The sequence below is a fragment of the Excalfactoria chinensis genome, chromosome 1 (assembly GCF_039878825.1).
Source record: "Excalfactoria chinensis isolate bCotChi1 chromosome 1, bCotChi1.hap2, whole genome shotgun sequence".
Classification (NCBI taxonomy): domain Eukaryota; kingdom Metazoa; phylum Chordata; class Aves; order Galliformes; family Phasianidae; genus Excalfactoria; species Excalfactoria chinensis.
Window position 1 is genome coordinate 64,664,143 of NC_092825.1, and position 14,430 is coordinate 64,678,572.

The following is a 14,430-nucleotide window of genomic DNA, read 5'->3' on the forward strand; positions in this document are numbered from 1 at the left end:
GTTTTCAATGCAATAAAAATTCAAGTGTATTGGTATCTTTGCATTCCAGATCTCTTCGAGTCACAGGAGGGTCTGCTAAAAAACGCAAGCAAGCCTGTATATTTCCTGCTGAACTGGAGGCAGGGAACTGCCTGGAGACAAATATGTAAGTGAAGCCTGAAAAGCTTATGAAGTTTTTCCCTGGTGGTCAGGTGGAGTAGAAGTACCAAGGTTATAAGAAATTAGCTTCTGCAACGTATCCTCTTCTTGACCTGAAAGATAATCTACACTCTTACAGTGCTCCGAAGAAGACAGATCTTCAACTCCTAAGGCAGTATTTATATCTACCTGCCAGCAATGTAACTAGTAAGCACTGAGCAGAATGTACGTTGCTTAAACTTGCTCTGAAACGGGTCTTTTAAAAGTGCATTATTATATGGATCTTTGATATCTTGGGAAATCTATGTATGATCTCTCCTCCTGCTGAGATTCATTTCTAAATCCAGGGCTACTAACAAAAAAAAAATTTTTTTAAATCATGTTTGTTCTTTCAACTCTATACTGCATTTATTGTCCATCAAAAGTCTTTGGTCTCTGCTGTAAATCTGTCCGGTACTCTATCTCTCTGATATAGGAAAAAATCTTTCTAGAGTGTGTTTTTTTAAACCCTGCTGTGAAACATGAAGGCCCTGACATTAAAGCTGTCAGACTCTCAAGTTTAAAAAGAAAAAAAAAGAAAGAAAGAAGGAAAGAAAGAAAGAAAGAAAGAAAGAAAGAAAGAAAGAAAGAAAGAAAGAAAGAAAGAAAGAAAGAAAGAAAGAAAGAAAGAAAGAAAGAAAGAAAGAGAGAGAGAAAGAGAGAAAGAAAGAAAAAAAGCAGAAGAGTGCTTGCAGATGCCTAGCCAAAATTTCAAAATCCAAACCTAGTCCAAATACACAGCCAGAAAAAGAGGCAAAAAGAACAAAAAATAAAAGGAAAGGCTGGCTTATTTTTATTCTGGAAGAAACCTACGCCTTCTCAAAAAGCCCCGTTTTGTGCTGGGTGAACACTCAGTAGACGAGAAAACTTGGTACACAGAGTAATTACAAGGGCTTTGATTTTAAAAGCCTTCAGTACCCCCAACTGGGATAGTTTCTCCAAAACTTTCAGTAGAGCTGAACAGGCCTACTCGATTAGAAAAGGCAAGCCATGTTTGGCACCGTGCCTGCAAATGCTGAGTATCACACAAGGCTAAAATCTCATCTAGCTAGCAAAACTTTTATAGAAGTGTGCTTGTTAAAATACTCCATTTTCTACTTCGCCTCCACCTTGCTCTTTTGGGAAATCTCCCTCAACAGCTGCTTTCTACTGCCTTTCGATAGTGACAGAATAAAATGCCAAATAAAAAGAAAATTGTGGTAATTTGCTAATATGATACAATCGTACAGTGTTCACTATTGGTATCAGTAATGAATCCCTAAGCGGTTATAATACAGAAAAGGAAATCAACAAACTGCACACTAAAGTGTGCTTTCTTTCTGGGGCCAGCTCCATGGCTGCCAGACCTATGGCACACCAATGTCACTCACAGGCTCCCAGTCCTACTGCCGCTGCTGGTAACATGAAACTCACAGAGGAGGACATAGTGTGAGGCCCTTCTGTGGTAGCTCAGCTGTACTTCCACATCTGAGAATGCCCAAGACATAAGAGGCATCCCATGAGCATGAAGCCAGAGAAGCACGAAGGCTGGACAGCACAAAGGCATACTTTAAAAAATAAACAAATAAACAAGAGCAAAGCAACCAACCAATCCACATCATAAACCACTTCCATCAAGGTGGTTCACACTGTTTCCCCATCTGGCTGTTATGGGTACAAATTCAGATTGGCTGGTTCAGCACTAGGCTCAGGTGACTCTACGTACCCTTTTGTCTGTGACCTCTCTGAGCTAAAATTTATATTTAGGTTTAGTTCCACAGAAACATTGACATGGAGATGTCTACAAGTATCCACAGGGTATAGTTGGTCTCAAAAACTCTTGTATGCCTTACTTTCTTCCTTCTTTTTTCAGACTCCCAAAGACAGTAATTTACTGGTGACTCCTCCCAGAACTGCCAGAGGAGAGCAAAGAAGTAAGTGTTAAACACACAAAGGCTAGAGCTTTACCTGAAACTGTGACAGCTATGAGATAAAGGAAACAAAATGCCTCCAGTTTTCCAAGTTCTCTTGCCAGATAGATCCAGGATTAAATCATTTGCACGATAAACAAAACAACAGAAGGTTGCTAAGTTTTTAGGTAACTGCTATTCTCACTCAGACAAAAAGTTAATGAGGTGTTTTGACTAAAATGATAAATTATGCCCCTATCTTAAAATCTAAATTCAGAGTTGATCATTGCAATGTCACAGATGATGCAGATGGTTAAGGGACCCTTCCACATTGCTTTATCATTATTTATTAAAACTTCTTAAAAGTTGCATCAACTATAACGTTTAGCCAACTACACGATGCTATAATCAAAGACATAAAAACAACACAAACATTCAACCTCAAGTAAGTCAGATCTTAAAGCACAGAGAACAACAATGAAGGTAGAACTTGGCACCTACCCACTTCAGCCAACGTTTTGATACATGACTCCACTGAGGCTTTCTGAGTCGGGTTTGGCCAGGTACAGTTGTAAATTCTAAAAGCAGACTGCAGTAGCTGAATAAAAACAGGTTGATGTGTCTAAAAACAAAAAGATAAACATGGAAGTTTATACTTTAGAATGTCCTCACGACTGTCCTAAGGTTTGACACAACATAAATCTCACGCATGGGCTTCTTAGCCTTTACACTTCACCTACAGACCAATTACATTTGCTTTCTTCCTCAGGACAGGAGGGAATGCAAACCAATTGTGCACCCCTACAGAGGCCAAAGCATGTAATTTGCCATCAGATCACCACTGATATCAAGCAGAAGCAGAAAGACTGAGGAACCTTCCTGGTTCTCAGGTATATGCTCCTTTTGTCACAAGACATAGGATTTTTTTTCTATAAGCAACCTTTCTTTTCTAAAGATACCCCATCGAATCCGAAAGAGCCAGCACTGAGCTGTCTGCTGGTCAGAGGTTTAAGGGGTAAAAATGAAAAGTTAAGTGATCTAAAGTGAAATTAAGCTGCCAGCCAGTGGCCATGGTCAGAGAAGTTAGAGGAGGATACAAAGTTACAGAAGGAATCTCATTAATGGGCTGAATTACATATTGGTCTGTCTCTGTTTTTTCTTACCTGGAGGCTGGTGCTGTTATCTGAAAACGGAGAATTGAAGAAGCCACTCACAATGCTCATTACAGGCTCAGTGACATATTTCTCCAGAGATGTGTCTGCGTGTTTACGATCCGTGGTTGTGTTACAAACCTACAGGAAAGAAGGAGGAAACAATAAGATTTAGAACTTTCAAGTAAGCAAACTATGTTGCTTAGTATTTATTACAACCCATGTAATAATATTTATTCTTAATACAGATTTTATAGAAAACCAATCAGAGATAAGTATCTTATGAGTTTGAGATGTATTTGTTATAGCTTATCTCTCTTCTCGAAGATCCACACTGTACTTTAAATCTCATTCTCTTCTGAACTAGTTATTTCTGGTTGGCTGTCTGTTCTTTTGATGGAAAAAAAAGACCCCCCTATATCAGCACACTGCACACTACCTACATATTTAGACAGATTCAAAAAGGAAATGTACCGTGCCTTCTATCATGGAGGTAAGTTGGAAGGGGCTTTAGAGACAGATGAAACAAACACATTACATTAGAAAGATTTCGGGTAATGCTTATCTTCTTGCCACATTCAACACAAATGAGTGGCAAAGGTGAAGCTCATATGCAGAAAATAAATGTTTAAAAAAGAGGGAAAGCGAAGAAAGTTGCACAGACAATTCTAACAGCCTTCCAGATCTTAAGCAGACAACATTAATTAGGAAAGCCACACAAGGAAGACAGAAAAGACAAGCTAAAAACAATGCAAGAAGAGAATGGATAGCACTGGGACAATTTTGGAGCACAGAAAGAAGATTAAATAGTAGGAGGATATGGGCGGATTTGTAGAAGTGATTCTTAAAGACACTCTTTGGTACAATATTAAAAGTTTGCTGCTGCATAAAGAGGTCAAGTTTAAAGAAAGGAAAACATTGCTGGGATGGTATATACATGCTTCAGTATTTCTTCTGTTTGTTAGGGTTTTTTTTCCCCCTCAACATTTGTGAACATCTATGCAGGGTTATTTATACTTTGTATATGTCAGTGGAAACTATACTAAAAGGAGTCTTAAAAGGAGTCTACAAGTTGGGGTGAGAAAGGCAGGACTGGACAAACAAGGCATATAGATCATACTCATCCTACCTCTTCATTAGCCTCCAAATAAGCAGTTCTAGTCAAGTTTAAAAACAAATGAAAGGCAAAATTATTCACCTATGCAAGCCACAGACTTCTGTAATGTTCTAGAGAATCTATGTAAGAAGAGAATTTGTTTACAGACATCTGGGTAACCTTCAAACTACCACCTGAGCTTTTAACACATAATCATGAATCTGCACGGTACATACTTATCATTACATCACCTTATGGATGGGGAACAGAAGTCCAGAGAAGCCGAGTGAATTGCTTAAGGTCACAGAGAAAAGTGGGTGGCAGAATTACAGACATAATACACAGCACCTGAATCTCACAGAGGGCAAATACGCCCTCTAATTATGCTGTGCCACCGTGACACTTGGACACCACAGGACAGCAATTTCACCGGCAGCACTTTAAGGAAGGTTACTGACATGACATCTGAAAGCACCCATGTTCAGTGCAAGATACGGCTTATGGGAACACAAAAGCAGTGTCATACGACAGGCAGAGAAATAACCAAAGAGAACTTGAGAGCTGCAAGAATTAGGCACCTGGAGGAGCTTTGTTTGTCTGTTTTTCTACAACGTGTCAGAAAAACAAGTCACGCCTCCATGAAGTGCAACCTTATCCCTTCAGGAAAGGAACGAACCAACAGGGGCTAAAATGGAACAGCAAGCATTTCAGCCCCCCAGTTTGGGAAGAGTATGACACCTCCTCTTCCATGGTCCTCACGGAAGTATAATATTGAGATACATAATCAAAACTTAGTTGGGAAAAAATAAATATATATATATCGTAGAACTGAAAACTTCTTGATGTTCTTCTGCTTCTAACTAATCTGCACGGCAATTCTGACTAGAACCAGCAGCTCTGAGGCTGAGAAATTGTTACCCCACTGGGAAGACAGTGAGCTGTGCAGCACCAGCATGGCAAATTTAGAAATCACCAAAACTAAATTCCAGAATGCTGTTAGGTTTTCCCCTTCGCTTGTCTAGAAGTGAATAAGCGTGGCAGAGCCATATGTGGGGATACCACTGGTCTGAAAAATTCCCATCTCAGAAGGACTTTGGAAATCCTCTCATCTGCTTTTATCCCTCTGCCCTTCTGGGGACTGAAAGATGTTTCCCCGTGGAAAAAGAAACCTGAAATGCATGAAATGGAGATGAAGATTGAGAAAGGGGTGTTTAAAAGCCTCTTAAGAGACTTTGGGACCAAAACTCACATGAATAATATTTTAAAAATTCTGCAGAAGAAAGTCACGATGCCTTCACAGCTGTCAGATCTCAGCTCTGTTTTTAATCCTGCTCAGAATACAGCTGCTGACTTACAGAACGAGCCACCTGTGGAAAAGGGAAGCCTTTCCTGGAGCTGCACCCTCCCGCTCGGTGATGCGCTCTCAGTCATACACAGGAGAAAGTAGGTTGGCAGAAACTGCAGAAAAAGGTGTCTTTGAAAGAGCAATTGCTTTTGGCAAATGGAATTTAATACACACATCTGCCGACTGCCTGTTTTGCAAGGTATCACAGTGTTGAAAAAGAATGACAGTTGAGGACTAAATATTTCCTTCTTTGGTCTAGCAACAGATAAAAAAAATGGTTTCTTTTTTTTCTTTCTTCTCTTTTTTTCAGGTTGAAGGAATTCAACCTGAGGATAACACTCTCCATCTTTCACCTTAGTGCTCTCTAATGACAGACTCAGACTCAAAGCTCACAAACTCACCCACTGACAGCCATTTGTAGCAGCTAAAAGGAAAGCATTTCCCCTTCCCCCACACAAAAGCATCTCTTTTAGCTCACTGCAACACAGAGGATCAAAGGGCTCTTTTTCTAAATGCTTTGAAAGGTATTGTAACATCTTTCATGAAGCTGACAGCATTCTAACAGTCCTGATAGCTACATAAAGCTGATGTATTTATAACTCACAGGCTCTGCCTGGGACCCAGAAAACCAAATACACTCGATAACATAGAAGATACAGCTACCCATGGGGTCTGGCAGAAGAGCAGAACATGCCAGAGTACTTTGGATATGTTCTTTTACTTCTCTTAGCTGATAACCTTAATAAAAAGGACTAATTAAGCACTTGGCCTAAGGACTTTGCAGGAGAGCAAAATAAAACTGTATTTTGCCATTTGGAGAAAACAGCACACACACAAAATACAGCATTAATAATACACTCAATTTTCACCTCTGAAGAACTGGCATCAAGTTTGTCCTATTAGCAGAATATGTGAAAACAAGCTGAAGGCTTACTAGCATCAGGATAATTCCAAATCACCTGGCAGCACGACTCCAGGCTCACAAATAGAACAGTGGGCAGAGTCCCCTTTCTGAATACACCGGCTTTAAGCCAACGGGCAAGGAAAACTGATCATGTCAAACAGCTGGGGAGGAGAGACTGCTCAGAAGGTCAGTTCCCTGATGGATCAGGTAAGGGCAACCCAGAAAAGGATTTAAGCAAGAGAAAGTACTTCTTGGGGAAAAAACAGCAAGGTTAAAAACAGAATTGCCCTCCAAGAAGGTTCCCAATCTTAATTTTCAAATGAAGCTGATATGTCCAGAAGGGCTTTTCAGCCAAGCAACAAGGCTGACAGTGAGAAAACTGAATTTGTAGAGGTCTCATTACTGCTGAAAACATCTACCATCAAAAAAGAGCACAAATATTCCTATGTTAACCCATGCCAAGAAAAAGGCAAAAACAAAAACACTGATAAGTTTTCTGTTTCACAGAAAAATGAACAGGCCCCTGTGCCTATCACAGCACAAGTCTCTGCACTCATTCTTCCTTTGGCCATAAATCATTGTGACTATGAGAGTATGGTATTTTCTCCCAATAGGTTTCAAAGAAATGATTTTATGGCACACTATTACTTTGGTGTAAATGTTTGCTGCAGGACCAAATTGAGATTCTTTTTCCTTTTCTTCTCTAATTTCAACAAAATGAAGGATGCAAGGACTGAGAACCTGATGGATTATGAAATGTAATGGATCACAGACAGGGAAAGGATAGGCATGCACTATGACAACATGCTCTATAATACTTCCAAAATACTGTCTGGCAGTCAAATACTGGCTGCCAGCACACAAAAAAACCAACCTGTTTCTACTTCTTGAAAAAGAGCAACTCTGCTAACAGACATGAATATCAGGCTCTAACAAGAAAAATTACTTGCTAGAAAAAGTATATGTATTGTATGATTTTTGCATAGTCCTGTGTGAAGCCTGGAGTTGGACTTTGGATATTATACAATGCTGTGATTCTAGAGAATTGAACGCCTACGCTACCAACTATGTCCCATCACCTTGAAGCTGATAGTTTATACACTAATTGGTATTCTAAAAAAGTAGAGCTCTACACCTGCCTTTTGCAGCAGTGAGAGTGTAGTGACAGCAGAATAAAAGACCAAAAAAAAAGTCAAGGTCAAATTAAAGAAGAAATAGGAGACAAAGAATTTCTTTATCCTTGATCCTCACTGTACCAACGGTAAACCAAGGAGATTACAGATGTGGCTGTTTGTTTCTTTGTTTTAATGACCACCATAATGACAAGTAATGCACACTCCCAGTAGAAGGACAGAACATTTTCAACCCTGTTTCTTGTGTGTCAAACCCACACATCCAATTTACTTTTCTGGAAGTAAAGAGAAAGGGACATGGGTTCCAAGGTGCCCTTTTAGACAAAGAAGACTATTAGCGATTAGCAGGTTAAATGATGATAAACAAAATACAATAGAAATGATGATCTGTTAAAAAGATATTTATATTCAACTTTGGAAAAGCGCTGGATAAAATAAATGAAATTCACACAAAGTTCAGTTGTCACCCCTGACTATACTGCAGTATTTAACACCTCATGAAACTTACCCTTGCCATATCAACAAGGAAGTTCTCAAATAACTTCCAAATGTGGTTACTGGCATAGATTTCTTTCATTTCCACCTCAGTGTCCACGTAGCAGTGGTTAACAAAATTAACATAGGCAATTTTCACCTGCAGGATGAGCAAATACAGAAACAATATGAAACTGAACAACAAAAGCCATGAACATTCTGTTTTCTACATGTAAGAATACTGAATGAATGAGACCATCCTTCCAATTCTAAGACATAGCAATGACTATAATACTGCATGTTTGCTTCTAAAGATTTAAGATATAAGTATGGCAACACATTGATGTCCTTACTGAAAGACCACATTAAGAAAAACAGAGATGTTCTACAAAAACTCTAATAGCAATTCCCCCACAAAGCAATAATAAAATTATTAATTTAATAGTTAATAACTGATCTTAAAATGACATTCAGACTACAAGGGCCTGGCTAAAAAATCAGGAACACCCATGTATTAATCAGCTGACCCTTGTGGGCTGATGCCTTGTGACAGGCCTGCCAAATACCAAAAACGGTCTTACAGAGATGAGACTGCAATCCCTATTTTATGACAACCCTATGCAGTGCTGATATTCAGAGTAGGTATAACTCAGACAAATGGAGGAGAAGGCTTTTGCAGCGCTGTAACTACAGCCACAACAGTGCAGAACTTAACAACAGGACTGCATTTTCACTCCTGTATTATAAACCTGCACCAGAGCATCATAAAAATGGATATCCAGCAACTGAAATGTATGTATTAAATACAAGCTTTGTCACGGTCAAAGGAGAAGAGATAGTCACAGTTTAAAGTAGTCGGGAGAAAACTCTTAGATGTGACAGACTTTTTGGTTTCATTTGTTTGGGCTTTTTTAATTAGCAGCAGTTAACATCAATGTCAGGAGGAAATATTAGAGGTAAAGCAAACATTCTACTTCATGAGAAAAGAATCAGTTGATCACAAAGGTGACTTTCTCATGGGACAGAGGAATTATGTACTTCAGCGAGGCCTAGCTGTGTTGATACTAATCCCAAGCTTCCAGTAGACAGCCTGTAGAAATCCTTCTGACCAGTACGCAGGGCCAGAACAAGCTCCTAAAGAAACCGTAAGATTTATTTTGAACTCATCAAATTTGGTGCAAGCATTTCCATTCTCCTCAGCCTGAAGTATCACAGTTCTACTGAGCCATGACTGGTAATATCTGTAGAATTAGGCTTCCACGTGCAGAGAAAAAGAGTATTTGCCAGACTGGAACTGAATTTAATAAAACAAGACTTCACTCAAAACTCCCAGTGACTTCAATATGGGTAGAACGTTGCTCTAGAACTTCCAGCAGTTCAAAGCAGAGGAAAAATATCAGCCTGACATGGAAAAATATCAGCCTTAGCTTCCTCTTTGCAGCTAACAGCCAGAAGTTCAGCAGAGGACTAAATGCTAACAGTAGCTGGACAAACCCAGAAAAACAACAACAAAAAATTCTCCTGATCCCAAAACCCATCTATCAACAGGCAGCAAAAGGGACAGTTTTCTACTTAAAAAAAATAATTAACAATCCTTTCTCATTTATTTACCTCCACAAGCAACACCTGTTTCCAGCCTCTTTTCTGCATAAACGCTCAACTTTTCTGCTTCATCATTCAGCGAGTCTTACCTCAGGTATGCAGTCATCATGGGTCACCACTCTCACTATATCATCCAGTGGCAGGAGTGAATTGCACTTGATCTCTGTATATACATTCTTTCCTTCCGTACAAGCAGCTAGCAATTCCACTAGAGTGACGTGATATGCTAAGGGTCCACTCTCATCTGCTCGATCTCGCTCTGAACACATCATTTGGAGTAGAACTGGAAATGATGCTCTATCATTGTAGAATATCAGGACATCCTCACCCCCATTTATCAGCTGAAAAAGATACCACAACACTTTAAGAACCCCACACTGCAATCATTTTCTTGATTATTTTGTTCTACCTTTAAGTATGCAAAGATTCCTTAGCTAAAGAGCCCCTCCCCAAATAAATATATTTATATCTATATGTATTAGTCTGATGCTTACCAATGCACATGTCAAAACAACAGCCAAGGTAAACTGCTCTTATCTACATAAGCGTAAATCTGGAATAACTCACCAAGGAATGAGCTCATGCAAAGTGAACTTCAAGTTTAGTCTCAACGTAGCTATGTGCTTACCTAAGACATAATGCTATCCTTGTTATTCCCACCATCTCAATGTCTACTTAATCAATCACTCTTACATCCTACTGCAAGGCCAGGATGCATTATCATCCCTATTCTATAGACAGGTACCTGAGGTACAGAGATATTAAATTTTATGTACCACCTTACAAAAAAAGCCTTTGGCTCTCCCAGAATTTACCTAAACTCTTCTGCACCCCTGCTCAGAATCTGAAGCAAAAGACATGTCATCCTGTGGAAATGTGGCAGATGGGTCTTGACACTGTCGCTGTCATGCCAGCACTTCCATTTAACAGAGAACTGGTGTACATGAAAAATATTTGATTTTACTACAAGTACATTGCTCATCTCAAGATGATCCAGAACAGAGATGGATGCTGGCAGCTCCACCTCAGCAGACCTCATGGAAAAGTTTTGTTCTGATATGGTTTTGAACATCTCATCTCCCCCAGACACATACATAGAATATACCTACTGCCAGTGCTGCTCCATGAGCTTGGGCAGGACTGCAGACCTGTCTTCATCACTTTCCCTTCAAGCATAGTGCACTCTTAAGGGAAGTGAAAGTAAGTTCCCATAAACCCCTTCTAGTGCAGAATACAACTTGGAGCACTACAGCCATAGGTATTTTGTGAATAAGACATGTGACATAGTCTGCATTTGACATGAAATCACAACTTACTGAATTCAAGAGTAGAAATAAAGGCTGGTGGATCGGTAAAGAAACAGGAAAGCAGCAAGAGAAAGAACAAAAGTCTGTCTCCCAGAGGAGCTGAGAAGGAACAAAATTCAGGAAAATTTTCATTACACTTTTCCAGTGTTTCAAACTGTGATTTCCTCTCAGCTTAAACACTTTTCCTTTGACAACTGTGTAGATTGAATTTTGAACTCAGTCACTCCTTTATTTTCTATTCCTCCGTTTTACTCCTTGGTTTTTAAAACGTTTCCACTCAAACTTTTCAAAATAGATATTTTCTGGACACTGAACAAAGGAAATGTTTAAAAGGACAAATGCTTGCAAAAAAATCCACCTCTAACCTGAGAAGGTATGTACTCTGTAATTCCCCATTAGGTTGACCACTACAGTCCAATAATTATTTTCCTCTTATGAATGTTTTGCAAAGATAAATGACCAGATGTTTGTTTGTTTTTTTTTTCCTAGATTTCCTCAGGTACAATCTTACGTCAAATCCAGACAAATCTGTTCCAGTACTGCTGATAAAAGGGCAAGTCAAATGGATCCCTTGTCCCTTTATGTACCTGTCACTGATAAATGAGGAAGAAACACCACAAGGTATTGGATTTGTGAAAAGTGATTCTGTACGTCATGTTTGCTACATGCTGACTGTGATGAACCACAAATCAAGGCAGATAACACTGCATAAGCATGGGAAGAGCTAAGGGGATGAAGTAAATGCAAGGCAAGAAGACACTAGCGTATTTTCCCAACTTATCCATTTTTAATTGTGACTTGCAAAGGAAATCCATTGACAGAGAAGATGATTTCACTAAAAACAGAAAAGGAAGAGAACTATCTGGTGCTAACTGGATAAAGTTCTTGCTGAGTTCAGTGAACTTCAGTGATGTTGGGCAAAAACAAACAAAACAAAGTAGTAAAAATGTATTTTCTTCCACTAAACTATATCTTACAGGAGTTAAAAATTCTATTAAAATATAATGAATGGTGGACAGTATCAAAGGAGCTGCTGATGCTTTGCAATGTATCTCTGAAATACTAAAGATAATAGAAAATTCTGCTATCACATTGATTTGGCTCAAAAGCAAACTCTGCTTTCCCTTCTGTAATAATCTTTGCACTGGCAGACACTTGTTCTTTGAGGAACCTCAAACACGCTTGCAACAAGAAAAAGTGCCTTATGGGACTCATGTAGGTGGAGTTCAGAAGCACTCTGTGGACATAGGGACCAAGATATGAGAACACGCAAATAAACCAGACTGGGAATGTTCAATGTATCTTACACTGAGAAGTACTCTTTTTAATGATCTGTGTGCATGTGCTAAAACATGTAAATATGATACATTTATCCCCTACTTGCATTAAACAGGAATAAGATATAATTCCTGTGGGTAAAAGAAAACACAGGAGTAGCTGCAGGCATACACCAGTACAGGTTGGGGGCTGATCTTCTAGAATGGAGCTCTGCAGAGAAGGACCTGGGTGTCCTCCTGGATGACGGGTTGGCCTTAGCCAGCAGTGTGCCTTGGTGCCCAAGAAGGCCAAAGGGATCCTACGGCGCATTAAAAAGAGTGTGGGCAGCAAGTCAAGGGAGGTGATCCTCCTCCTCTATTCTGCCATGGTCAGGCTGCATCTGAAGAACTGTGTAAAGGTCTGGGATCCTTGGTTCAAAAAAGAAATGGATTTCCTAGATAGAGTTTAGCAGGAGGCCATAAAAATTATTAGGAGCATGGAGTATCTCCCTTCTGAGGAAAGGCTGAGAGACCTAGGACAGTTCAGGAGGAAAGACAGAGGGGGAGGAAACACAGAGGGGGGATCTCATCACTGTTTATAAACATGAAAGTTGGAGAAGTCAAATGGATGGAGCCAGGCTCTCTTCTGTGGTGTGCAGCAACAGAACAAGGAGTAAATGACAAAAACTGCAACACGTGAGGAAGAACTTGTTTACTGTGAGGGTGACAGAGCACTGGAACAGGCTGCCCAGAAAGGCTGTGTAGTCTCCTTCTCTGGACATACTTAGAACCTGCCTGGACATTTTCCCGTGTAAACTACTGCAGGAAACCTGCTTTAGCTGCGGTTTGGACTTGATCTCCAGAGGTCCCTTCCAACCCCTACCATTCTGTGATTCTGTGACTTTACTCTCTTCAGTAAAAATACGAGTGTTTCCTGTCTCAAATTCTCGCAGAAAACATGATTTAAATGTTGTACCCAAGTTCATTTCCTTCTTCATCATGCAGTCAATTTGAAAATATAACAATTTAAGTTTCTGCTCTTATATATCAGTAACAGAATGGATATGAGGAAAGTCTCAAAACTGTGTTTGATCAGACAGTTAAAATCCATAAGAAGCTGAGATGGATGGGGAAATATCTAAAAGCATTAAGACAAAAGAACTATTTGAATTATGTGAATCAAAGGCTTGTAATTGATATCACATTGTAAAACACTTCAGTCAAATTGAAAAGGTTGAGGTAGATTTCATTAAAGGTTATCCATGTAAGCCAAAGCTTTATTTTCTCAATTAGAAGTTTTTCCTCTTTGTTGCTGCAGAATGAAATTTCTTCAGGTTTCAGTTCTGTTCATACCACAGCTACAGCTTATTTCTGTTTTCTTTCTGAAGATTCACTTAGGAAGCACAAATGAACATGAAAGTAAAGAAAAATGTTACTAGGATCTTACCTGGGCTTTTGGCCATATTCCATTCTACCCACTAATCTCACTGAGTTTTTAAAATAATTACAATTAAATGCATGGGTGTCTGCAAGTCAAAGACCTCGTTTATCAAGCACACTATACATGTAATTCTACTTGCATAAAAGTCAATTAAGTATTGTATTTGTAACATTATTGGCATAAAAATACACCCACAAACTACTCTGTGGAATTTATCAGGCCAAACTCCACGTTTATCTAATTAGGATAGCTCTACAAACTCCAGCAGAAATGCTCCAGAATTACAGCACTGTAAACAAAAGCAGAAAGTAGGAGGAAGGATCTTTACATGGTTACATAGTTAAAAAAAGTGGTCTACAACGCTACTTATATAAATCCACTGGGATAAGAGCGTACTATGTGGCAAAACCATACCAGAATATGCAAGATGGATTTGTACACAGGATCCTAAGGTACACCACAGGAAAATGAAGGTTTATGTTACTCAGATTTATATTGTATCTTTTACATACAGACATCTTGTTATCAATATAACAACACCCACATTTTCTTTCTAGTTGCTAACACAGCTGGCCCCATAAAATTAGACTAAATTCACTAAAAGACTAAATTGCTAAAATATTACTTATGATACTATTTGAAAGGTACAAGGCCA

The 14,430-nt window shown here is 39.2% G+C and overlaps 1 protein-coding gene across 1 annotated transcript in view; it reads right to left on the reverse strand.

The window, feature by feature from the left end:
* ITPR2 (inositol 1,4,5-trisphosphate receptor type 2) overlaps positions 1-14,430 on the reverse strand; it is a 254,839-nt gene that overhangs the window by 125,837 nt on the left and 114,572 nt on the right. The window contains exons 31-34 of the mRNA XM_072331407.1: positions 9,861-10,112; positions 8,204-8,329; positions 3,230-3,358; positions 2,568-2,688 (exon numbers count right to left, since the gene is read on the reverse strand). Coding sequence (XP_072187508.1) covers positions 2,568-2,688; positions 3,230-3,358; positions 8,204-8,329; positions 9,861-10,112 — 628 coding nt within the window. The remainder of the gene's footprint in view (positions 1-2,567; positions 2,689-3,229; positions 3,359-8,203; positions 8,330-9,860; positions 10,113-14,430) is intronic.